At 43.3% G+C, this 27,488-nt stretch overlaps 1 protein-coding gene and 1 long non-coding RNA gene across 11 annotated transcripts in view; one reads left to right on the top strand and one right to left on the bottom strand.

Annotated features, from left to right (window-relative positions):
• SLC6A6 (solute carrier family 6 member 6) overlaps positions 1–27,488 on the bottom strand; it is a 93,468-nt gene that overhangs the window by 46,279 nt on the left and 19,701 nt on the right. Inside the window, exons 1-4 of one of the 9 annotated variants that reach the window (XM_021531623.3) lie at positions 11,443–11,684; positions 7,043–7,078; positions 4,476–4,541; positions 105–161 (exon numbers count right to left, since the gene is read on the bottom strand). The exons of 1 other annotated variant lie outside the window; for it this stretch is intronic. In XM_021531623.3, the coding sequence (XP_021387298.1) occupies positions 105–161; positions 4,476–4,530 (112 nt within the window). In that variant the 5' untranslated portion in view covers positions 4,531–4,541; positions 7,043–7,078; positions 11,443–11,684. Of the gene's footprint in view, positions 1–104; positions 162–4,475; positions 4,542–7,042; positions 7,079–10,849; positions 11,316–11,442; positions 11,685–27,488 lie in introns of those variants that run through there. 7 more of the 9 variants (XM_021531609.3, XM_021531631.3, XM_021531615.3 and 4 more) reach the window with 7 other exon arrangements.
• Positions 11,097–15,417, top strand: LOC110471393 (uncharacterized). 2 transcript variants are annotated; one of them, XR_002465583.3, is made up of 4 exons: positions 11,097–11,113; positions 11,977–13,312; positions 13,933–14,053; positions 14,671–15,417. It is a non-coding gene; the product is annotated as an uncharacterized LOC110471393 (long non-coding RNA). The 2 variants fall into 2 exon arrangements; XR_004148834.2 differs by lacking the exon at positions 11,097–11,113 and having other exon boundaries at positions 11,827–13,312.

Here is a 27,488-nt window from a genome sequence, read left to right as displayed (position 1 = left end):
TGGTAGGCAAGTGTCATTAACACCTCAAATCTCTCGTATGCAATGAAAATCAATTCAGACAAACTCTGGCATGCGAAAGCACATAAATAATTGGTAGATACTACCTGTGGTCTTCTGGGTCCAGATTTGGCTGATGCCAAGAGCAATCAACTCCTTTTTGGCTGCAAAGGATAGGAGGGCACTCAATACCTTGCAGAAGGCACTCAGTACCTGGCAAAAATCAAGCTTTCTGTGTGCCAGCTCCCCATGAAAGAGCAAACCATGAAGCACGTGCAACAAAAAAGGTTCTTTTCTCTTTCAAGGGAAGGCAATCTCCTAGAGAGACACAGAGCCAGCTCTCTGAAGGCTGTCAAATACTACTCTGGGCTGAAAAGGGGGCACTTTCTCTTATAAAAGGAAACATAAAAAGTAACAAAGCTTCTCTCTTTGAGTGAGTCTGCCCAAGAGCAGTAGACTAGAAATCCAATTTTTATCATGAAGAAAACATCAGAGATGCTTAAAAGCAGAGACTGAGTAGTGGCAGAAGTAACTGTGTGCAATGACAAGAAAATTCTTCTCTTGTAATCAAGACACCTCAAATGAGCCCAGGCTGCACCATGACTTGTGAGTACAGTCAAGAAAACATGGCTTCAAGAGTGCTAATGGAGCTTTCCACCATACCCAGATGACTTCATTGGGGTAAGAATCCTGTAGAGGTAAGGGCTACCTAACCCTTGTATACATTTGACAAAAGTACACTGAAGCCAGTGCTATTCATTAGCAAAAGTGGATCAGAAGGATGGAAGTGGCTGATTTAGATTTTGTCCATGTAGGGACCTAGAACTGCAGCAGAAGTACAATGGGGTTGAAAGTCAGCAGGGCCCATTCCTGAAAAAGGAGTCCTGACTTTTGACTAATTTGCAAAATTAAGCAATAGCAATGGTACTGGAATCAACAAAGATATGCTGGAATAAGTCAGTTGAGAATTATATCCTGAATTTGTATGTCTTTGAGCTGATTTCACAGGTATGAAACAACACTAACATCTCAATTGTGACTTGGAAGGCAAAACATAAACACTTCAGCCTAAAGCTCTACTGCTCCTGATCCCCAAGGACACAATTATTCCTTCAGTGGTTTCCTGTATAGACCAAATGCAATTATTACCAATACAAATATTTTTCCCTGTGTTTTTGCTTTACAAAATGTAAATTTGGACTGTGTCATCTCAGGTGTTTTCTTTAGCATTTAACACAATGGTGATGGAAGAATATGGCCATGACTTTACTATGAATGGCAGTGGGGAACAAGGACCTGCTCTGCCTGTTTCCTCACCTTGAATCTCCTGAACTCTTTAGTTGAGTTGGAGACAGCTGAACCAAGACTCCCAGCATTTCACCTGCACTTTTTTGTCACTGCTCCATAGGTTCTTTGCTAATGGTCACGATATATTTCCCATCTCCTCGTAAATATCTTTGATTTAATAAAATATTCATTGCATCTCACTCAGCTACCTTCCTCTAGAAATGTATTCAAGAAAGGGCAAAAGTACATAACAATTAAGTAGAGCTGAGGCCTTTTTCCAATCAAAAGTCACATTCATCTATGCAAAAATGGCAAAGTCTTCATTTCACTCAAGGAAATAAAACCAGCATTTAGGTAATCCCCACCTTCTTCTCAATGCAAAGACTCTCCTGCTAGAGAAGGAAATGCTGCCCTTGCCCAGATCCCCAACATTCATTCTCTTATTGGCTAATTCATGACAGTGTTAGCTAGATTTTCATTTCAGAGCCTTATTTATAGCTGCTGTTTTCATGAAGCAGCTGTAATAAACAAGTGAGATTTATGTTCCTTTTAAAATTGCTTGAAATGATTAGCGTTAAATTTAGACTCTGAAAAAAATCTGAGTCTACTGATTTTTCTATTTTTTTAATAAATACAGAAGCTACAAAGCAATTTACCACCACCAGTCAGGCCTGGGTCAGAATGCATGCCATATAGCAGCCAAAATGTGTTTCAGATGAGGAAATAATCTAAGTTCTCCAAACAACCTTTTAAAAGTAAATGATGGTTGTGCTGAATGAAATGTTTTAACAACTGCACTGTGTGCTATTTTTCTCCAGCTTAAATGCAGACAGGCCTTTATTTTATACCTGTTCTGTTCTGTACAGGTATAAATGGGCACCCTGGATGTGGATCACACTGGTGAGATCAACGGAAAGCAGGATCAATACTGAATCCCAGACCCAGACCAGAATTTTGCAGCTGCTTCCTTGATTTATGCTGCATCTAAAAGCCCTAACCCATGTCAGACATTCAGATACCAAACTCAGAGCTTGTGGTTTGCCCTCATCTCTGCATCATTTACTTTTTCCACTCATTGCCCCTCAACCACAGATTGCTGTATTGACAGTCCAGACATTTATTTAGAATAAATAAACACAGTGCCCTCTCCAACACAATTTGGCTGTTTCACAGCTGATGCTGCACTTCAGAGCCTGATCCAACAAACCTGCTTCATGACAGCACAAAACAAACATCCTCTAAAAAGCTTTCCACCCATAGTTGGGTTTTTTTTGGTTGGTTGGTCAGTTCTGTGACTCATCAGCCTTACAGTATTTTTTGTGGTGCAGCTGCCACCACCTCAGTGGTCCAGGTTTCCTCAGAGCAGTGGGAAAGACAAGATGAAATCCCAGGAGCCAGGACAGAACCTTAGCAGTTCTACAAGAGAGGGCTGATGTCCAGCAGATGTTCAGCTGACTACAACCCCAGGAGAAGTGAGGAAAAGATCATCTGCTGTGGGAAAGACCACATCATGCCATGCATAGAAGAGGTACAAAACCAATATTCTTATTGCATAATGAGGAAGGGTACAAAATTAAGACAAGCAGAAGGCGAAACCTGCCAGTTCTAATGAACTTTTTTAAGTAGAGAAAGGAAAATCAGGCAAGATAGACAAATAAGAATGATGAAGCTGGGAAATGAGTCTGGACTAACATGCAAAAGACAGCTGTAATAGGTATCAAATTTTAAAATTTTAAGTACTTTTCTCTATATATGGTAAAATAGTAACAGCTTCCATGTAAATGATAAAATCACAGGGCATTAAAATAAATAATGGCATACTGTTTCAAAATATTCCTGGATAAAATAAGTGGCATACAATGGGATGGGTATTTAATGTTAGGAAGTATAAAGCCCAACATCCCAGGAGAGCAGTAACATTGCCTGAGAAGCAGCTAGCAAAGCCATGAATCCAAGAATAACCTAAAGGTGATTGCAGGTAAGATTAGCCAAGTAATAGAGTTTCTTTGTGTGATGTTTCTGAGTGATGCAGAAGGGTCAAAGGCTAAGCTATTTCTGGATGTGAACAAGGGAAGGGGTGATAGGAAATATAAAGCATAATGCTATGTCAAAACAGCCACAGTGAACTAATTATGAGTTGTTCAAGTCTCCACAGATTAGAAAGGAGATAGAAAAATTAAAGGAAATACAAATAAGGACAACAAAAGTGATCTAAGGAGAGAGTAAGAGAGCTAAGATTAATATGTTCTATAAATGAGAAGACTCCTGGGCTGAGATCCAGCTATAAATACCTTCCAGGTACTGTGTATAGAGCAAGGTAATTAATCTAGCCCAAAAGGTAGTAAGACAAGAAGCAATTGCTTGAATCTAGGAATGGAAAAATTCAGGATATATAATAAGAAAAAGTTGTTTGAAGAGACACATCTGCTCAACAAGGCAGATTCCCAAGGTGAAACCTATGGCACACTTACTGTATGTAGTCCAGAACAGATTGTATAAGGATGGAGGTCTCGGAAATTTTGCCATCACGCCTTTCTACTGTCCAAAAAGATCACCACAGTCCAACTTACTGATCTTTAAGTTGCATTATTTTATGGGTTATCCTCAAGACTGTTTCTCTATTTAAAAAAACACCCCAAAACAGCACTCAACCTATACATCCAGGTAGTGACAATACATCCACACCAGAGCTCAGAGCTAGGGGTGTGCAGCACTCCAAGGAGCATGGCAAACCTCTCTGCCTCTCTTCAGGCTGTGCAGTGGTGTGGACAATGTGAGTCTACTGGGTGCTGGGCATGAGTGTCAGCAAGAACAAAAACACTGACCCAGACCTCAGATTATGCTGAGTACCTCAACACTGAGGTCAAAGGCCAAAGTGGGAACTACTTCTTGTGATACTCATGGTCTTTCTCAGCCTTGTGTTAAGACATCCTGCACAGAAGCTCTCAATGTCACTGCATAAATTAAGTACTTTGATTTATGCTTAACTGAAAACCAATGCTAGCAGTGTTCAACAAGTCTCAGCAGTTCCAAATAGAAAATAAAGAAGAATATAAAATAAAATCCCCAAAACATTTGCAACAGACCTTACCATTTTCAACGACAAACGGGTACACACAAATGTGAGGAATATAAAACCCAAGTACCCTTAATACCCTCCCTTAAACAAATCCCATCCCAACTGCACTCACCAATCGGGACTTCTGTCCCCTCCTCAATGTAGATGGGCAGTGGTGATTCCTCCATAGGATGAGGCACTGATGGAAAGTAATGAATTGTGGTAGTATTTGTCGCAAAGTGACTAAAATAAGATGGTCACTTTCTTATCATTACAACTACATATGGCTGGTTACTATCACAAAGAGCCCCTTCTCAAAGTAGTCACCTCCTGTCACAGAGACAGGCCCAAGCCCCATCCTGAGAGGTTAATCCCCACTGAGCACTCACTGCCACAGGAGTCAACTCTCTGAACAGGACCTGGGAGAGATCCCTGTCCTGGATGCTTCACCAGCCTGCCATCTCACTATCACCTCAATACGACCATCCCTGGAGTCTAACTCTCTTTTGGAAACTCCCACTGTTGTAGAAGCCAAGGGAAGCCAATGCACAGACAGGCACAAACAGAGTTATCGAGTTAAAGTCATAATATTTCATGCACAGAACCAGAGGAGAGAGGCTCTGATGCTCAAAGCTTGCTGCTAGCTGTTGAAAAGCCACAGCATGTGATGGAAGGCTGCACTGCAAATGGCCTCTGGACCACTGACTTTCCATTAATCATTTTAGAGCGTATGTATTTGACTTAGGAATTTTCTTTGGGATACTACAATCTCCAAGCAAAACTCTCCAGATCTGCGTGGTTATTCTGCAATTTCCAGACACCGTACAGTCACTGCTGTAGGGTTCATCTGTTTGGGTTCTTCTCTGTTTGGGAGCTTCTTCCCTTAAAGGGTTTTTTGCTTCACCATTTGCCCTTTATAATCTATGGGAAGCATATGCTTCACAGGATTTTCAAAAGATTTTAATTTCCCATTCTGGAATGAAATAATAATGAGCTACAAATTTTAAAAGTGTTCATACTCAAAAACCTTCTGGGTTTTTTTTTCTTCTGTTACCTTTTAAAAATGATGATATACCTTCTCAAAGATAACGCTTAACCTAGTCTCAGCTGGGATTCCCAGCAGCAGGAAAGGAGGATTCTTTAATCCTTTGTGGGGTATCCTTCACTTAGTACAGGATTTCTTTGGTTTTGGTTTTTTTTTTTTTTTTTTTTTTGAAAGATTGTCTTATCCATAAAGCCAGCCAAAGAACACTTGTGGTTTAAAGCTATTACATAAAGCATCTAACAATGTTTCTTCTAGCAACACAACCAGAATAAAGAGTGTTTTCAACAGATGCTTGACTAGCAACAGGCGTAAGAACCCCACGCGGGTGTTTTGCAGGACACAAAGGGCTGCCAGCTCCTGCCTTTCCATCAGCCCACCACTCGCTCACGTGGAAGATGAAGGGAAGCACAGGGGAGAGGAAGAGCAGAACACGGTTGCCTACAGAACTACTGTACAGAAGCCACAGAAATCATGGTCTACCGGGACGCCTTGCGCAAGCCACTTTTATCTAGAAGCTGAACTAACATTCCAGCTCAACAATAGCAAAAAAACATTTGTTACCACACGGCATTTTGCTACATATTAACCAGCAAGTTGCTACGCAAGCATAATGGAGTGCTGTAATTCTGAGATACATGTTGTTAAAAAAAAAAAAAAAAAAATTGATTTATGGGAGAGCAGCCTGAGGTGAGTGCTCGTGGGCTTGCCATGCCACTGGATACAGTACATGCTCGGAAGTTATGCGAAGCGGGACCTGCATTGGGAACAATGCAGTCGTTTTCCTTGCTAAGCTAATTTTGCATAAAGGCAATGAGAGTCTTCATCTATGCAGCCCCGTAAAACATTTAATCAGATTTATTTACTAGGAAGAAATACCAGAGCAGAGCTTTCTATACTACTCAACAGTTTTCAAAGCTGAGATCTGCGAAAAAAACCCAGGTTGCTCGATGGTGTGAAAAAAACCCTGTTGTGTTTTTATGCCATGCAGCTTTCTCAGTCCCATGAAGAATACTTTAACAGGCTCCCCCAGACTGAGAGCCAGGCTGGAGCCAAATGCTTTCACAAACTTTTACAACAGTACCCACCGATGGCTGGTGGCATCTACTCTTACTTTAAAGGGCATCACCACAGGTTGTAGAGAAGGCCTGAAATACCTACAGGCTATTTGAGGCCAGGTACACGTACAGACACTCTCTCTTACCATACATACACATGCACACAACAAATGGCTCTATGGGCAAAACTTGGATTCTGTAGGATCCAAGGCACAAAAGCTGACTTTGTCACAGCATGTGGGGAGCAAGGACTCTGGGGTGCAAAATCAAGCTCTCACTTATGTGTCTCCTCTGCTTTGGGCAAACCATTTTAACATTATTCCTCCAGGATTTACACACCAGCTTTATGGGCATGCTGCTTAAATGTCTGCAAAGTGCTTTGCAACGTTTTCTAAATTCTGTGGTGATACACACAGAAGAACTGCACAGACAGATTTAAGACATCAGTTGCTGAGCATTATTGCTGTATAACTGCAGCCTATTTTTACATGCTCTATACTTGATTTCACAAACAGATGGTAACTGTTCAGTATTTGAATGTTTTAATGAGTTTTTTTCAGCCTTTTTGAAATTTCATAAACAAGCATAAATAACACTTACATGAAGAAGAATCTCTGCTGAATGTATTTTCTTTTCCTGTTTGGAAAAAAAAAAAAGAGAAAAAGAAAAGGGAAAAAATATTTTAAAGGAAAAAAATGGGTCCAGCAAAATAAGTCAGACATGTTTCAATGCTATAATGCACTGCATTTTCTGAATTTCATCAGTAAAAACTTCTATTTGAAGAACACCAAAACACTGAATGTAGTACCAATGTCAAAACAGGAGATCATTCTATATAGAACATCACAGGAGATATCCCTCTAAATAGCAGGACAATTACACTGCATCAGTGAAATAAAATACAAATGCCATGTAATCTGGATCAAAAAATGAAATAAAAAAAAGAACTTTTAACTACATTCCAGCTCAGTGATAACCCCATGGCTCAGTGTATGGGTTGTTCTCCTACCTATGGACATGGGACTTACACCAACACGGTGAAGCAGGACCCTCCTACTGCATTTTGGCCCTGCAGGGTTGTTTTTCCAGCAGGGCTCAAGCACTGACTGCATTCAAACCCAGGCTGGGCAGCCACAGCAGCGAAGGTGTCCTTTGAGGCTGTGACAATTCTGAGTGACAGAGAACCACAACAGGAAACCCAGTAACTGCTGAAATGGGGAACCTTCCCAACAGGCCCTAACAGCCACCTCCTGCAGCTACGGGACTGCCACCCTGCTGCCACCCACCCGAAGCTTGCTGGCATGTGATTCACACTTCCACCAGCTCAGCTGGGGTCGGCGGATGCTCCTGGAACAGGGTTTAGGGCTGGCACTAAATGGCCTTTTGCTGGTGTAAATCTGGACACATTGGAGAAAAAAAAAAAGAAACTAACAGAAATACAGAGGATGCTGCAGGACACCAGCCATGGTTTCAGAGTCATGGACTGGCAGCAAAACAGCCCTTCCAACAGCAGGTTTTTGGGGAAAAATGAGCAGTGAAGAATGGAATGTTCAATTAATTTCTTCTGTATTACCTTGTATCAATATTAGCTACTATGTAAGTAATATAAAGTTTACATGCCTTGGGATGTAAACAAAGCTCACACAAATCAATTAAATCCATGGCACTACAACAGCTGAGGATTCAATTAAATAGGTATGTATGAAAGAGATTCAACAAATACCAAATCACTGTATTTTCATCCTCATGCTTTTCTTCCAAGGGCCAAGGACCCAATCCTACAAGCAGCCCCCCTAGAGTGCCATTAGAATAAATTTTAGTTCTGTGTATAGAGCTCTTACTGGAGCAGACACAGGATTACTTTTAAAATAAATAACCCTGATCCATTCTGGTCATTAAGTTAGTGATGAAAAGAAGTCAAGGGCACTAATCCGACTGGGTAATCTATTCAAAGCTTTACTTCTTAAATGATCTACAATTTGTTCATATGACCAATCAAATAAACATTACGTACAAAAGGCTACAACTACCATGGCTTTCCCATCCATTTTTAAGTGTTGTAATATGGTTTAATTTATAAAAAACTAATCAGCATAATCTTTTCAGAGTTGTTTGCCAACATGATTAAAACCCCAGGTAGGGCACCACTTCAGAGACTCCCCTTACTGGTGGAACTGGCAGCACTGCCATTGGGGCATTGGTGCAACATTGCCCCACTGCCCACTGGGACAAAAATATGGGGCATTGGAAAATAGAAGGGACAAATTTAAAATAATAGGGGGTTGCTGCTAAGCCTTGATGCACATTAATGAAAATCCTAGGAATATCACTGTCTGGAAAGTGCTCAAGAGTCTCTTTGGAAACATCCAGCCCATAGGACCTGGCTGGAAGCCACTAAGATATACTAAGAATATTGATTTTAAAAAACCCTCACTGAAATATTAGAAATGATTAGCTGTAGGACAAGATCCTCACCAAGACTTTACAAACAGAACTCCACTCAGGCATGGAAGAGTTCCCAAACACTCTGCAGCAAGAGCCAGCCAACCTAAAGTGTCTTCCTAGTTTTCCAGGACAATGTGGCACCTCTTTTCTGCCAGCACTTCACATGACTGAGGTCTCCTGCCATTGCCCCAGCATTTCACCTCTGACATGAAAGCTCCAGGCAACCCACACAAAAGCTCCACATTTGAAGCCACCAATGAAGAGCCGTATGCCAAATTTTGTTTCCGGTTACAGAAAAAGAAAATAAAACAGAAGTCTGTAGCATTTGAAAGATTCCAAACCAAGATTCCTTAAGCAAACAAACCAAATGCCCCAGGATTTCGATGCAGCACCCCTGAGTACACATCCACCTTCTCGGGGCCTAAAGGTGTCACGATGCCACCTGCAACCTCCTGCTTTTTGGCAAGTATGAGAGAAAGGAGTCCCGACAGCGCAGGTGAAAGGAGCAGGTTCATCAATGTCAGCAAGAAGTGGCCGCGGGTCGGGGTGCCCGGGCAGCCCCAGGCAGGGGAAAGGTGTCTGTCTGTCTGTCTGCCGCCCTCCAGTGGGAACTGCGCTGGGCACCGAGGCAGGAGAGGTGGGAAGGGGAAGGGACAGAGGTGAAAGGCAAATAAACAGAAAAAAGACAAAAAGAGAACATGCAAAGCATGTTACCTAAGAGACAGCTGAAGGGGAGACGGGAAGATACTATCTCTGAAAGTACCAGAAATGAAGTTTCCAATGTCAGTTTAACGAGAGCAGCACAGACATCCTCCTTCCTCACTCGTGCTTCAGACTCGGCTTGGTCCGGGCAAGGGACGCTGTCACTGTCACGCTGCTGGCTGCCTCAGCTGCTCACACATTTTGCTTAAAAAAACCCCCAATAACCTTCAAGGAAACCTTTCCGTAACACTTGTGGCAAAGGTAGGCAGTGCCAGAAAGCAGTCAGCTCGGCTGAACGCAGACCCAGAGGTAAACACCCGGCTGTCAACAACCATCAGAGTTCTCACCAAAGCCTCTCCCATCAAAACTCCACAGCAGCAGGTTTTAACGGGCTGATTTACCCTCAAACCTAAAGCCATAAAACCTAAACCGGTAGCAACTGTCATCCGAGCCCTGAATTACACAGCTGATGACATGTGTCCCCGTCAGGACTGCCTTGCTGTTTTGCTAGTCCAAAACTCAAAACATTTTCACATGCAAGCAATAAAAAAAAATGCAGTTACCAAAATAGCACTATCAACGTAACCAGCTCCTCTCGGCACATTTTCTTAATGCCTTTCCCAATACGGTTAAAAAACATGGGAACTCATCAAAAACCTCCATCTTTTTACACCTTGGCACAAACTGTGCTGGAATAAGTGTGGCGTTGTATTTCTTGGTGTTTATCTGGGTCCTCTACCACTACTTTTTCCTGTTTTTTATTTTCATCCCTGCTTCCCTTTAAACATAGTTCTTATTAAACAGCAGAAATCAGCTTCTACAATTTCTAAATACCAAGTTTTGCCACTCTTGGAGCTGCCTAAGAACAACACAGCTTGCTTTCAGTGTCATAAATAACACATACTCTGCACATTTCTTCGCCTGGGTGAAATAAATTCTCCCATGCTCTTATATGGAAACCTTGTGAGTCCTCCCACATACCTCCTGCTATAATACCAGGCAGCAACGGGCATTCATTATCTTAAAGCCAGTGGGTGAATTTTGGATCCAAGTTACCCCCAGACGAACCCAGAATTATCACCTCTTCAAACCATGCTGAGCTTGGTAACATGCCCTGTGTAGTCCCTGTATTTTATTTCCAAGCCCCATCACTACTTTGATTTCAGCACGTCGAGAACACACAAAATAAAAGGAAAATGAAGGGAATAAAAAAGAAAACGAGGGAAATCACAAGAAAGCAGTAGCAGCGGTATTACCCACCAGGTAGGCCCATTAGCATCAGATGTAGCATTGCCTGTACCAGTCTCTTCACTCGAGGTTAGCGCACGGCAGATAGAGAATGCACAGTGGGGAGGGGTGGCAGAAAAAATGGGCAAAAATAGCCGGGGAGAGAAGCGTGCGCTGTCGATGTGCTGGAGGGCCGCCAACGGGGAATGGCTGAGAACCTTATCGCCAAAAAAAGTTAACGCAAGGTGTGGGGGGGTGTGGGGTAAACAACCTCTGGGGAGGAAAAACACCGCGGAGGTAATGCGAGAGCTGGCGAAGAGGGGGCTTTAAGGAGAAGGATGAAATAATACATAAATGGAAGGGGGGAAGGGAAAGCGCACCCGAGGGCACCCCGAGTCGAGGCGGACAAAGGATGCCGCCGCCACCGGCCCGGCTCGGTTCGGCTCCGCTGGGCGCGGAGCGGCCGCCCCTTTGTTCGCCGCGGCTGCGAGGGGCGATCCGCGCCGCTCCGCCACCGCCACCACCGCAGCGGCAGCGGCAGCGGCGGCGGCAGCGGCGGCAGCGGCGGCAGCGGCGGCAGCCCCACCGCCCGCCCGCCCGCCGTCCCGCCCGGGAGGAGCCGGTACCTGTGTCCGCTGGCCGCGGTGCCTGCGCGCCGCTGCGCCCCTGCGGCGGTGCGGCGCGTCCGGCGGAGCGGTGCGGCGCGACTAGCAGCGCCGAGCAGGAGGAAACGGTAATTTATAAGCGCTTTCTTCCTGACCTCTCGTGTCTGTTGTCTAATGAGGGAGCTTTGAGCATCACCCATCCTGCTGAGTGGAAAAACACCGGCACGGCCTCTTCTTTGCTGGGGAGGGGGGAGCCTAAAGGAAGGGGTGTGGGGGAGGAGGGGCCATGCCGCAGACACGGCGGCGGAGCCCGGGCTGGCAGGCGGCCGCGGGCCGGCGGGGAGGGGCGGGCGGGTGCGGGGCCGGGGGGGCCGCCCGGGCCGGCCGCCGTCCCCCGCGGCTGCCGCGGGCAGCGGGAGCGGCCGCGGGGCCGCCCCGAGCCGGCCCGAGGGACCCGGCCCGCCGAGCGAGGGCTCCCAGCCGCCCGTCTCGTCTCGGTATTTCTCATTTTCGTACATTTTTTTTTAATCGTTATTTTTTCGTCTTTACACAAAGAGTGTCCTTCTCACAGAAAAAGCATCCCACCGCGCTGTCACCGCCGCTGCCCGTCCCTGCTTCTGCGCCCTGGTTTTGCTGCTCCGCAGCCGCTTTTTCTCCCCGGCCCCCCCAGGGGACTGGACTCTGGACCCGGTGCCGCTCTGCCAGCTTTGGGGACAGGTTTGGTGCCGGAGCCGTCTGCTGCTGGAGGAGGCAACACGGGAGCGTGGTCTGGCAGGTGCCTGGGAGGCTGGGATGTCCCTGCTCTGCCCTGCCGCCTGCCTAAAGCGCGATCCCCGGCTCCGCAAAGTCCCGGTCGCAGCGGGAGAACAAAGTACGGCCGGGGCGATCGGCGGGGAAAACGGGCAGGGCAACGTTCTGTTTTGCGTCGGGTTTCACAGAACCGAAAGCCGGTCCTCTTCCCCTGCAGGCGAACGGGTATATGACTCAAACACGTCCTTGCTCTCCTACCTGCATCCCCCTGGTTCTCTTAATGAAAGGATACAGCGGCAGTGTCTCGGCATTTTCATATAACCTCTGCTGAAGACTTAGTAAGAGCCTCTGTACTGCAGAATACCATTTGCATTGTGAGGGTACAGTTGTGGTGAAAAGGAGATTTTGGGCCATCTGTGTTTCACAGAAGTCCCACGGTCTAACCTTGCACTGGGTACAGGAGGGATGGACCAAAGGAGAGTGAATAGCCTCTGCTCTCTAGGTTTTCCCGAATACAAGATGCTAAATTTCTACACCACGAACTAGGACAGCAGTTACTGGGGAACCAGCTCCGGGGCCCATAACCTATAGGCTGCTGGGGGGATCAAATTCCATCACAGCAGCCTCCAGGGAGGTCTCAGAAAAAGCTGATTTCCTTAGCTAGTTCTTGCAAAAGCTGCACCATTCTGCACACCTTTTGATGGCAATACAGGCTGCTAAAAACCCTGTGCCAGTCACGCAGCCGATTTTCCCTTACTCCAATGCACTCTGTGATTTTCCGTATCCGACTGATTTGGAACGTGAGTAGGTTTTTAGAAGAAAACCAGATAGAGACAGGACATGCACAGCTAATTGATGACATATCTCCACTGAACAGCCTCGTTTAAACTCGAAGGATGAAGTCCGTGCTGCCACCTACGTCTTCTGATTCAGATTTCTTGTGTACTGCAACTTTGATTCGTAGGCATCCTTTGCAGGAGGCGGCTCACATTTTGTGAGGCTCCACGAGGGACCACAAACAGGCGGCTCTGGCTGCACTAGGGAGTGAAGCAAAAGGTTTCTCACCGGCTCAGCCACTTGTTTGGTTGCAGTGAGGATGCCTAGATGCAGATTAGGAGCCAGCAAGTCACATCAGTGAAACGTAAGTAGTGGCTGGAGCCTTGTCTGTGTGAAGGATCCTGCCAGCACAGCTGTACCACTGACAGCAGTGGAATATTTTGCTCTAGTTCTCTAGAGGAATCAGTCTGTGTTTTGTCTCTTGCTCTCTCTTCTTCTGTTGCTCCTCACTCGTTAAAAGTGAGCCACACAAAACACATGGTTGTTCTATGTGTTTAAACATAAAATGTTTGGGGTAAAAGACCAACAGCCAAAGCTGTTTTGAAGTCAGAAGCAGTACCTGGAACCAATAATAATAATAATAATAATAATAATAATAATAATAATAATAATAGTAATAATAATAATAATGCCCTTTTGTGTCATAAATGTGCACATTGCTATTTGCTATTTCATTATGAGACAACACAACTTCTGAGAATGTGCCTGATGAATATTTGGGCAAACTCTGCCTTCAGCTGCAGTGGTGCACAGCAGCACTAGTGCTTCTGGCTTTTCCACTCTTATGTAACCAAAATCACAAGTTAGAGCCCAAATTACAAAGCATAAGCATGTGTATATTATTAAGCATACAAATGGTGCCTGACATTACTATCCTTTTCATGTAGGTCTGTTTTCAATCTGTTAAAATTTTTGCTTCTGCAGCTTTATTGATTTCAGTGTCTGCTGATGCAGTTTGTAACGCAGTCAAGCCTAACCCCTTATAAACCCCACTGTGAAGACATTTACCCAAACCTAACTAAGGCCAAAATCACTCTGGCTACAGGTAGGTGGAGTTCAAATGACTTTTATACCTCGAGTTTATCCTGTATCTGCTGTAGCAAGCAGAATACCATATCCCTGTGGCTGCTTTGGCAACCAGTCACAGTGGCAGGTTTCTGCACCCCAGTCCAAAGGAAGGGTTTGCCATCACCTTCCTTTGAGTTCTCCCTCTTTCTCAGAGACTATTTTTGCCATTACCATGCTGATGTACTTGCTGGAGTTTTAAGGTGTTGGATGCTGATACAGCGAGTGCCTCTTGTATCTGTTTAATCCGATAACATAAACTCTTTTTTAATCTCCACGTCTGGGTCACAGGGTTTAAAAAAGACACTGGGCCAAATCCCCAGCTTGGCTACAACGTGTGGAAATCTACTGAGATGGCATGAAAGTCAGGAGAGATTCACTGTATTTGCACCCGGGTAGAGAGGTCTTGAGGGGCAGGGATGTGACTGCCAGATTTCAGATGGATGAATATTAACCCAAGGGTATGACAGAGCTAATTCAGGTTTCCATAAGGTGAGGTGGAGGGAGGGATATTACACCAGGACCTAAAATATGCTAATCAGCAAATTTTCATTAATTTTTAAATTGTAACCTATTTAATATTTCCTCATTTTTCAGGAGAAGCCCTGTTTTCATTGTTTGGCTGCTAGAGGGAAGATGATGTTTTATGGACTCAGGACCAAGATGGGTCATGGACAAAGAGGAGATTTTGCAGGGATTAGGAAGATTTTATGATTAAACATTAAAATTAAAAAAACCAAAGTTCATCCAGGCATGAAGTCCAGGAGAAATATAGGAGAGAAATGGACAGCACTGTCTGTAAAGGATTGTGTAAGCAAGAATGGCAAAAAGATGGTCTGAATAAATCCATTGCACTAATGATTTTCTATACATTAATTTCCAATACAAAATGATACTGAGTCAGTCTTTGGGGTTTCCCTGTATAGCAGAGGATCCTGAGCCTGAAAAAGGGAAGCAAATTTTGTAAGGGATTTGCATATCATGGAGTGACTCTGGATTGCAGATTTTAAGCGTTACTAAATTGGGGAAAAAATTGTTGCTATTGCTGTTACATGCCAGGATATCTCACTAATCCATGCAATCCACTAATTTGCTGTAATTTTAGTTTGTCTTTATTTTAGATGAAATTATGGCCTGGACAGTTTATTTTTCTTAGTTTATCCATGTAAATCATATATAAATAAGGTATCAAACAGAAACCAAAACATGACCTGTGTTTTTGGTATCACTATCTGCCAGTGATAGAGCTCTGCACCCAGTTTACAAGTCAAACACAAAGGCAATGAAATGCCTGAATGCTTGCAAAGCAATCAGTTGGCATTAAATTCTCTTGTTTTAATGCTCTGACTGGCCTATTTTGCTTATATTTGAGACTGCCTAGCCATTATGCGATTGCCTGCACTGGTCCTTTCCTTACATCAAGCTAATTACAAATTAACTTAAGGCACTTAGAAGGGCTGAGAGGCTGGACTGGTCCTTTCTGAGTTTGGAAATGCCTGTTACTTTACAGTGGCTGATTCCTAAAGTGAGGGGCAAACACAGAGGGAACCAAACAGCCTGGAACCAAAGTGGTCACGCTGGCTTTTGAAAAAAGTGACTGTCTCAAGTTAACTGAGAGTCAGCTACCTGAAAATAAAAACCTCTCATATATCCAAAGGTTTTCACTGGGATTTTCAAGATCTCCTGAGCAATTTAAAATCCTTGAGAGGAATGCACTATAGAATGAAAAATGTAAGTATTATTAAAGAATGTCTCTGAACTGAAAGCCAGCCAGTTTCATAAAAATGAGCTAAAAAAGCAATAACAGGTAGTCTGTCTCCTGCTGGATGCTGTATGAACCGTATGTTTTGTATTTTGGAAGTCACTTTAAAACAATGGTTTTTTTCTTCACTATTGCTGATGGGAAGAACAGTAGAAGAACCATGTATAAATGAGATTAAAGTAATCTAATTAAAAATAAACAATGTACTTTCATCTTCAATTCATATTCAGTCATTTGGGATCTAACTTAAAAAAAAGGTAAAAATTCAGAAATTCAGAAAGGACTTTGAAAGACAACTGTTTCCCTTTAAGATTAATGATAATCATACTTGTGTGTTCAAGGGAGAATAGATCCAGGGTTATGTAACAGGATAAAGAAACAAAATCCTTTTTCCTTAAATTAAAATAGGCAGTATGTGTGTGAATTTTAGTCAGTCACTGAAAATTCAGGAAACCAAATTTCTTTCCCAACTGCATTCCACATGCTAAAATTGACGTCTTCTAATTCTTAAACAGAATCACAATAATTAAAGACAAAAAAGCTTTGTTTGTTGCATTTGACCACACTTTGCCAGTAGAGGAATGCTCCCTAGGGAAAATTCTGTGGCACTTGCCCTGTGAAACAATCCAAATATGTACTCATCTTTTTATTTATGTGGCATTAGCAAATCCAATTATTGCACTTCCCAGTTGTTGTTTGTTTTTTTCTTTTTAATCTGATTACCTAGTACTAGATATATGATAACTTATCTATTTTAATATTTTTTTTGCCTGAACTATTACATAACATTTGCTATAAAATCCTGCAATGCCTGCCTAAATTTGCCAGAAACAGGACAAGATCAACAGGTAATTGATTTTTTTGATGTTGGTATTATTCTTTGCTGGCCCAATCATATACAATTTATTAAACAAACCACCCAAGTAAATAATTTCCTACCATAGAACCTCAATTTTCCACTTCTGTATTTTACAGAAGCACTCATACCAGAATTTCTGCATCAGAATTTGACACATAAAAGTCCTCTATCACATGAGTTCAATTTTCCAAAAGAAGGTAATGGTAGTATTAATAACCAAGATATAAGCCCTGAAAAGGCTAAGTCACTGATTGTACTTGCTAAAAGGGAAAAAAAAAATAAAAAAAGACATCTTGTAGGATCTAATTCTGGAGTCATTGTTTGACACAATGCAGAGCAGTTGGGATTTGCATAGAAAGGCTTTGCTGAGCTCAGGTGATGTTCACTTGTGCGTGGTGAAGCATGGGTGAACTTTGCTGAGTGACTCCAAGCTTTGTCTGCAGACCAGAACAAACGCTGCAAATGTTGACCCATCCTTGCACATGTCCACACTCAACGTTTTCAGTCCTGGAAGCAAAGCTCCACATCTGGGCAGTTTAAGTGATGTTCCTTCACTGGACCAAGTGCTCTGTTAGCACTGCTCCAGTAGCACAAGGTGTGCTTGGAGATGATGCACATGGTGAATATGCCTCTTTCCCTGCTAGTAACACACCTGCCATGCTGCAGATAAATATTCTGCTGCTGCACGGCCTGCACAACACATCCTGCCAAGTCAAGATTGTTGCATGGGATCAGCAAAGTTGATATGGAATGTGGGAAGCCACAGGAGATGTGAGTTGGGAGACAGGGAAGAAGTTGTGGCAGACCCACTCTGAAAGCAATAAAAGGTCAACAGAGTCTGAGGCTGCTCTGCAGAACCACTTCCATTTCCATTTGGAGCTGATTATTGAGCTGGCAGTGTTGGTCTAAGCACATCCCAGGTGACAGTAGAGATCACAGTGGAAAATAGTCCAAAAATGTACAGTGGAGGCAGTTGAGCCTTCATGACTTACACAATGGCTCCAGAAAACTGATGGATTAAACTCACCAAAGAAGAAGAAGAGTGATCACTTGAGTGAATTCATACATGCTCGTATTTCTTTCTGTTTGCTTATGGGTCCCTCTGCTCCCTTCCCTCTCAAAGTGATGTTGAAACAGTTATGAGGAGTGTATAACTGAAAATTATACACTCCTCATATACTTCGTTTATTCTGACAAATTACATTGGAAGATATAGGCAAACACTGGGAGAAAATAATGTAAGAAACAAAACCATTCCCAAATGCATGCTTGTATGAGTTTCAAACAGATGGAATATCTAGCTAAGTGAATTAATGCACTGCAAGCAGAGAAAGAGCTTCAAATGCCTGAGCATCTAGAAAAAAGAAGAAATTTAAAATGAACCCTGCAAGCTATCCAGCAACCACTCATCCAGTATCATGATTTTAATTAACATAACTGGAAAGCAAGCATATAATATAAACTTAAAAACACAGCGCTTTGGTTTTCCAGACTACCAGTCCAAATGCAAAACAAATTGCTTGCATCTGGTGGTGGCAGGGAGGCAGAGCTGGGGCGGGAGTGCCGCGGCAGCATCCGCGCACTGCCCGCGGAGCACAGCCTGGCACAGCCCTGCCCGCCGTGCCCTGGCACCGCCGCGCCACAAACACTCCGAGCATTCCCGCGTGCTCCGAGGAGATGCCTGGGCTTCCACCTCCACTGGCAGCACGTTGCTCCGTGTAGCAGTGTCACTGAGGGGACGCCAGTGGCTCTCAGGCGTGGGTGACCTTGATCCTGCCCAAGCAGTTACCTTTTCTGGACCTTTGGCATGCTCCCAAGTGATCTTTCAGCCGGAATCTCCGTGGCCTAAAATAAATTCAGCAATATTCACCGTGGCATCCCTGTATTTCTCTTTTGGGATACCTGATGCTTATGTCCCAACCTGGGCAGAGACTTGTTTTGTAAAGTTTATCTGGGTGCTGCAATACTACCAACCCAGCAGTGCATCCTTGCAGAGAGCAATTCCTGCCTATCTGTCCCAGCCAGAGCAATCCCGCTTCGTTGTCTGTACATGAGAAGGTTGGGAAAGGGGAGAGGGTGGAATAGGCTCAGCACGAAGCACAGACGATCCAGACCTGGGCCTCTAAATCTCTTTGGTCAATGTTAGTCAGCTCTAATTTGTATCAAAGTCCAATATTATCACTTATTATTAAATAAGCCACAAATGGTTAATATTTTGTCAACAGTTGGTCACAAGCTGCCTGTAGCACTGAGCAATTGTCTCTTACTCTCTATGTCAGCCAAAATCCTCAAATATTCTCCTTTTTACTTCTGCAAATCTGTCTGTTTGGCTTATGAAGTTCATGGAGAGAAGTGTGAAAACTTGCCCCTATACTCCCATCTTTCCCTGGGAAGCATATCCCAGCAAACTGTGAAGCAGCCAAAGTGCGTTTGGGATGCCCTTGGCATTCACAAAGACACCCTTGACCCCTGCTGCCCCATAGCAAGGGCTGCTGGAGGCCATTGGCATCATGGAGGAGCTGCATGGCCAGGCTGGGCTGTGGCAGTGACCAGGCATCATCCTGAGCAGCAGGGCCTGGGACTGCCTGGTGGCAGAGCTGAAGAAGTCATGGAGCAGAGGCACACAGTGGAGGGTGTGGTGGACCCCAGGAGCTTTTCCATCCAGTGCCTCTGGAGGACCTGTGAAATGGTATGGAGAGTGGTACAGCATCTATCGGGCACATCCCCTGGCCTGCTGGAGCTCAGGACACAGGCACCACCTCCAGCCAGAGCAGAGGACACTGCCACATGGCCACCCCACCTGGCTTCAACTCAGGTTTCCCCTCAAGCTGAACTCATACCACCCCAGAAGTCTTTACATGTGTCACTGCCTGAATTTTGCATCCCTACTGGGAGACTAAACTCCCAGTTCTCCCAGTAAGATACAGGTTAAATACAGGTCATGTTTCTGCTGTTTTCCACCAGCAAAACAGCTGTTTGCTCTAAACATGAAGATATTTTTGTAAGAGCAAAAGCATGAATTATTTCAAACTTGCCTCAGGATGAATTTTCAAGGGTACTGCGGAGACTGTTTCCACAACAAAATGGGAACTCTTCTCCTACTGAATTGTTCATGTTATTTTCATGAATGCTAGAAAAGAAGATGGCTTTTTTAAAATGTCAGCAGATACCTGGAACGGGATTTTGTTTCCGTAAATCCTTTGGAAACTATTGTTGTTGATGTTGTCTAATCTGACCAAAAGTTCAATTTGTCAATTTTTATTAAGCCTTGCTGTCAGGTATAGGCAATTAGCTTAACAAAATATCAGATAGGATCTCGGCTGTGTTTGCAATGCCTGTTGCTCTGATCCTTACCTGGTGGGAAATGGCTTTGGAGGAGCACAGCCACATCTTTGTAGCTGTTTACATCACATTTCTGACAGAGCTCCACCCTGCTTTCCCCATTTGTACTTTGTTTTTCATGAATAAAGGTCATGGCATTGGCATCACAAAAAAATATTGTTGCTGTAGAAGGAATTCAGCTATCCCCTCTGGGTAATAAACAATAATGCACTCCAAGGCTGGCAGGGCAGCAATCAGAGATGAAGAGAAGGCCAAGATCCATTGAGATCTCTGCAGACCTCCAGCATCCCACAAGTCAGTTGTCTGCCTGTCTGTGCTGAGCCACTGCAGAGTTTGCATAGTCTCTAATATTTTGCCCAATCTAGATTTAGGCACTCCCCAGCTGTTGGCAGTGGGTCTGTTGTGGGTACCTGCCTCCCAGCCAGTCACACTACTGGAATTTGCTGCCTAATAGTCAAAGGACATTTTTTCTGCAACAATGTCCTACATTAGCCCAACACTCCCTGTGTGTGTTGGTGCCTGGGGACATGGTTACCAGATGTAGTTGCCAACCACTGGCTGCCCCTGCTCTGGAGTGCTCTCCAAGGAGGTGCTGTGGCCAGGGCACGTTGTTTAGTCTGCTGCTTGTGTGGGACTCTGGCCCCGCTGTGGCCCAGCTACACAATGCATCATTTTAGCCATGTTGTATCTAGATCAGGGAATAAATGTATAGGAACTACATCCCTTGATTCAGCTATAAAGTAAATGAGATCTCTGCTGTGTTTCTGTAGTTGACCTCCATGCTTGTGCTCATGTCAAAATCACTGCTTGTCTTTTGGCTCAAAAGCCATTCTTCTAATCTTTTGTTATGTGTGAGGCTCTCAAGTTGTCTGGTGCTTTTTTGTTCTTTCAGGCTGCCAGTACTTTCTAGCAAGATGGAATTTTAAATAACTTCAATATTCCAGGAGTAATTTCATCCCCAGTGCCTGTAGAAACACTCCCCTAAATTTATGGTCCATGGCTTTATGATTCTCTAGGCATGGACCAAAATCTCAGTTGTTCTGAGAATATGAGGGAAATGAGGAGAAGTTGCTGCATTTTTGCTACAGCCAAGGACACACAACAGCCAACAAGCAAAAGCTCAACATCAAAAGCATTGGGAATACTTTTAGCACAAACACTACTCAAACAATTCCCAATTCAGTAGGAAGCATACTGGAGAAAAATCTCCAGGTTAGGCAGACCTTGAACTTTCTTACCCAGGATCACACCAGCTGAGAAGTAATTAAATTCTACAGAAGTAGTTGGGGGTTTTATTAGTAAAAATCCTAGAGGTGAATTCCTTGCTTTTTCTCAATCAGATATGTTTGAAAGACAGAATTGGATGAATAATAATTATTACTCATTTTTACATGGTGCTTTAGCATAATCCCAGAAATTATAATTTAGGGAGTACAGATCTTCCTTGTTGCAAAGCCCTCAAGATTCCTGTGGCAATAGCCAGGAATCAGATAAAATAGAAGCAATTAATAAAGTATTTAATCATTAAAATTTTTCCAACACCAGAATCACCCAGCAGGTTTTGTATGTCCTCTGGCATTTGAAATTTTGTCAGTAATGAAAACTAAATGAGTTGAATACAAATATAAGGTTTAAAACAATGTCACATGGGTCTCACATGTTAGTGTGCACAAAAATAATATTTGAAGGGAGCTGTTCAAATAAAATCAAAATTGTTTATTTTTTTATAAAGCAATCTCCTCTTGATTATTAACAGACTAAAAGCTGCCTTAAAGAGATTCGAAGGCCATCATGCTCCTATTTTCCCTTAGCATCGACTAAATAGTGGTTGAATTGACATCCCTATTTAAGGTTTCCACATCTCTTAGTACTTTGCATTGTATTTCCTCTGTGAAGTTTCCTAACTTCTGCTAACCATGAAGGCCTGGGAGGCCTGCAGAGCACATCCACGCTCTATAGGAAGTGGTTTTGGTGTTGCTCTAGCAACGCCAAATCAGTACTGAGTAAGCAGAGGTGCTGCTCAGCAGAGAAATCACACAAATGTCTGTACATCGTCACTGCCATTAAGAATGGAGGCAGCAGTTACGATGATCAAGCCTAATACCCTTCAAGGAAATTGCAATTCTCTCTTTTATTCCTCCCCTATGTTTTAATTTGATATAACTTCTATTCCTGGTGCTGCTTGCTGCAGCACACTCTGCATGAGTGGGGAGCCATTCTTTCCTTTGCTCAAAGTGTCCCCAGACAGGAAGTCAGGTTGGGTAACGAATCCTTTGTGAGTCTGAAGCAATGTAAAGGGAGAAGGAACTCACCCACTGGATAAACCAGGTCCTTTTTTACTTTATACTAGAGCTGACTGCATTTTAGAAGAAAGAAATTAATCCTTTTATATTTTTTTCTAAATGTGAAGCTCCTTTAATTCACCCTTTTAAAGCATTTGGGGATCATCTGATGAAAAGTCCTAAAGAAACACAAGGCATCCCTGCTACTTGGCTTGCAAAGCTAAAGCTCACGCTCTGAAAAGAGAAGTGTGCTTAGAAAAAAGAGCTTTTGAACACAAAAACAAACAATGGCAATGCTTGCTGACAAACACTTCACCTGCCTGCTGCCATTTACATATTTTTACATATCCATGGAGTACTGCTGAGGGTCTTGGTCACCTTGACCTGTCACCTGACACAAATCTGTTTAAGCTTTCTTCAAAGATTACTCCCTGCTGCCACTCAGGTATTTTTTGCTGTTACTTTTGTTTTTTATTAATCTTTGAATTGCTTTCAGTCTGAAAGCATCTTTCTGGTCCCCAAACTGTACAGAATATATCAGACAATCCTCTAGGGGCACTGAAATAAAATCTAAAACTCCCTCCCCCATGACTCTTACACAGTCAACACATATCCTTTTGATTTTAGACCTTGTTTTAGGTCCACGCAAGAAAGGCTTTGACATCTTTAATCGGGTTTGGTTTTTTTTTTTCCCTTTAATTTTGATTTCTTCCAGTTTTCTGGATAGATTTCACACAGCTTGCCACCACAGCTCTAGAGGACAATAAAAAAATGTATGGGAACTCCTCCAAAGTACGTGTTTGCAAGGAGTGCTATGCCAGGAACATCATTACCAGAGTCCCAGTAAATAATCCAGAACCAATGCTGTAACTTTATGTGTACCAGGGGCACTGAAACCCATGCTGAAATACTTGGCAAGTCTGCCCTTAAACTAGGATATATTGTATTGATATTGGCTGTGATCAACCACAACATTCCTTGGTTTTGAGGTAGTATTTCTGAAGGGGGAGGTTTTGTGATGCCAGTTCTTGTCATATGTTTTCCTGTCTCACCCTATGTCCAAGCCCAGCTAATCTGATGATATCCAACTGTCCTAATGAGCTGCATCTACTTCTAGGCTGAAGCGTTGACAGCTGCTTGTTCTATTGCCAACAAAAACTTCTGAGACAACTGTATCTCATTCCTGCAAGTACGCAAATCGCTTCATTTCTAGCACAAATATGAGATATAATGATATTTTTTTAATCGATCCAGGTTGAAAAAGAGGTGTGTGAAAAATGCCATCCAGCACTCAATTATTTCCTCACGTGCAGTTTAATCCCTCAGCTGGAAATGTCTATTGGTTACAGAGAAATCAAGGGCTCATGTCCCTTACAGCAGAGGTACAGTCACATGGACTGAGGTCAGTGAGAAGGACATGCTCCTCCAATTAATGTTGGTATGTGTTTATTTGTATTTTTATACATTGGTAATTCTTCCATTTGCTGTTCTTGGATTCAGAGCTCTTGGCAAGAGCTTCAGCTTGTTCTTATTCACATAGGATTTAATGCACTTAATTCTTCACCACCACCTTGACCATCTCAAGCACATGGGATTTGCCCTCTTTCCCAAGGCTGTTGGACCCACAGACTCATAAACCTTTCTTTCCCCTGGATTGCCTTTGCAAAGCACAGAAACTGGGTTATAGGTAAGACCAGGCTCCCAACAAGCCATTATAAACTACTTACAACCTCTGGAGAGAAAGCTATCTAAAACAGAGATTGAATTTGCAGGAGAAATTTTGTCTTATAGGCAATAACAGACAACAATCCCCAGACAAAGATGGAGAGGAAACACACAGAAACACTGATTTTGATCCAAATGCAGTCAGAAGAAATAGAAGCAACACCTCCAGTGGCAGCTGATCAGGGCAGTTCATCTCCAGGCAAAACTAGTACTTCTCTTTGTATAAAGGAAAACCCATGTCTGCCCTCTGCCCCTCAAAAATTTTATGACTTGCCAGATTCCAGGAATCACAGAAAATACTATTGAGCCAGGGCCAAGGACCAGAAAATCTAGGGAAAGCACATCTAGTCCTGGCAAACTCTTGTAGCAGCCTAGGTCACCACTGTGGCTCCTCCTGTGCCAGCCTTTCACACTTTTCCCAGCTGAAGATAGGACCCATTTCTCCAATTCACTTTGCCTCAGTAAGTTACTCACACCCATATGAGCTCAAAAACTCGAGACTCTTGCCTAGGATAAGGCTGGAAGGAGGGAGAGTTTGTTATTGTTCTAAGGGCTTTATGTAGGTTTTTTAATTAATTCTTGGGATATGTCAGACTTTTAATTAATTCTTGGGATATGCAGTGGTGGAGACCATATAAGTAGCTAGATTAGAGTGAGAGACATAACAGTGGTATTGGATACAGAAATAACAGCCATTGCCAGTTCCATGGGAAGACAGGACAAATTAATAAACATCAATCATAATATCAGAAACCACCAGGCTTGGAAAAACCTCTTGATTTTAGGAAAAATCCACTGAAAGATGCCAGGGCTTGATCTGGCATCTGACTTTTTCTCAGGAGTATAATTGCCTTTGAGGAAGAAAAGGATTTTTGAGGAGCCATAAATCCAGGAACCTTCTATACCATTATCTTTTAGTCAGTAAGTTCTATGGACAAATACAGGACTTGTTTTTTTGGTAGGGCTTATTTTTGTTTTTATATTACATCTGTAGTTTCCCTAAGCTTTTTGCTCCAACATTTTTCATGATGAAAAATTTCATGCTATACCAAGATGATGTGCAAACTGAATGCAAAGGCAAGCAAAATATCCAAATAGGCCCAACTCTTGGTATCTCCTGAGTACAAGATGGTCTGACCTCTACAGGACCTTCTCCACTGTTAGCAGATCCAACACACCATCAAGAAGGCAGGGAAGAATTCAGGAAGAAATGATAAATATATATGGACTGAATGCCAATGCAACTATACTTTAAGTCCTATTCCAGCCTATGAGACCAGAAAGGTATTTTCAGTTTCTGGTGCTATTTACGAAGATATTTCTGATAGAATGCAGACTGTGCTGTTTTGGGGAGGGAGGAATTGGCTTCTTTAGGATTACTCAAAATTTATTAAATAAGAAGCTTTCTGTATTTCCTCACAGCTGGAGGCCAATCATTGCGACACAGATAGAAAAGCTGGAGGCTGGAAGAGAAATTCTTTGATTTAACCCCAGCTCCTTACACACACAGCTGGTGTGTGCAAAATGTGTCCAGGTTCTGTGAAGTGTGAGATACTGAATATCTCTGTCTGCCTCAGCAATATTTGAAGCTTTACATTGAGCTAAGGGCTCAAATCCCAGAAGGTGGCATTGGGAGGCCAATCCCTTAGGACATCCCTGGTGTCAAATTCTTTGAGGATACTTGAGTAGACTAAATGCATCACAGCGAGGTGACATTTACCTTCTACAGAGCAAGGAGAAGACCATATGTTATGAAACTCTGTTCAGCTTTGGTTTCCTCAGTAAAAGAAAAATATTAAAGAATACATCGAAACATAACCACAATGAAGTTTTAAGAGGCTCAAGGTATTGATTCAAGATGGGGATGCCCAAAATACACATTAAGGGTGGAATGCTGGCACCATGAATATCAGCAAGAAAATCTCCTGGTGGCTGCATTGGAACTGTGTCCATACAGTTTATCCAGACAAAGACAGTATAAACACCAGAGGCTCAATTGTCCCTGAGCTAACAGTGCTCAGTTGTTTAAGCACAGGAAATGGCCCACCCTTTTCCCACCTTTGTACACCCAGGCAGGGGTCAGACACAGTGTAGCTGCCACAAGGGCAAGGCTGATTCCAGCCAGTGTCTGACACAGGGTGATGGAGGCAGGGTGATGGCAGAGCTGCTGCCCTGGAGCTCTGCCAGCGCCTGCAGAGGTGGCACAAATGGGGAGAACGTATGGTCAATCTGTGAAAATGCCCCCTGGGCAAGCAGATACTTGCTACTAGTTGTCTTGGAGAAACTGGCTTAAACCCCTGCTCAGGACACAGTTTTCATTCTTAAAGTCAATGCTCAGGTGAAAGAAAAGTTCCAATAGTTTCCCTTAATAGTCTTCTTATATGAGAAAGACATCCAAGTAAACAAAATTACCACTGTCATTGTCACAACACAATCCCACCTTCTTCCACTATCTTTTGCTACCATAACAGGATCCTGAAGTGGTTGTTTTTAGTTCAGCATTAAGATGATTTCATCTTTCACATTTATTATCTGAGTAAACGAGTACATACTTCTCTCATTCTTCATATTTGTCTTGATTATTCACCTTTGGTAATGGAACATGTAGGAGTGGGAAGGCATGAGTTCACTGCCAGGGAGTGCCTCTGCAGGCAAAATGAGATGCAGGTACAAAAATCAAAAGCCATGATGGAAGAGAAAACGATTTTTTTATTTTCTCTTTACCTAAAAACTCAAGGCAAAATAGTTGCCCAGGCCTCTCCAGGAGCTTTCCACATATTAAGCATTGTGAAGCCCCCATCTTGGGAATAGTGGGATCAGACATCGAGAGCTGAATTTCCATGCTACATAGACATGCACACATTTAATCTGGTTGTGGTTTCCTTAATATGAAAGGATCCTAAAGTCAGCTCTGATTTGACTCATCAGTTCCAGCTAATTTTCAAGCTAAGGACTCTAATAAGCAGATTCAAGAGCATCTGGGCAAATTTAGCTCCAACCAATTTGCCTCAAGAACATCCTTTGAATACATTTGCATAGTCTGTGCTCACAAAGCTGCATAAACCATGCTTTGCCAGCTGCTGGCTGGGCCCCTCAGCCTGGCACACTGTTCTCACTGCTGAATATCCACTGAAGCCATGACAAAGTGCTTATAGCCATTCACTTTTCCTTTAGTTGATGTTATGTGTACCCCTGTACCATGGTGTGCAACAAATTCCCGGAATAATGATGATTTAAATGCTGGACAGGCAGTGTGTAGGCAGGGAGCTCATGCCCCATGTCACTGTGCCACAACCTTGACCTGATGACAGGATGCCTGAGAGTAAGAATGCAGAGCCATCACTAGCACCAGGCTTGGCTTTCCCTCTGCAGTGCCAAGTTTGATAGTCTCTTTGGTGATCCAGGCACATGCCCATTAAGAAAGTTTATTTTAAAGAGGTCAGGT

Source organism: Lonchura striata, chromosome 12 (genome assembly GCF_046129695.1).
Source record: "Lonchura striata isolate bLonStr1 chromosome 12, bLonStr1.mat, whole genome shotgun sequence".
Taxonomy (NCBI): Eukaryota; Metazoa; Chordata; class Aves; order Passeriformes; family Estrildidae; genus Lonchura; species Lonchura striata.
This window is presented reverse-complemented; position numbering and strand designations above follow the sequence as displayed.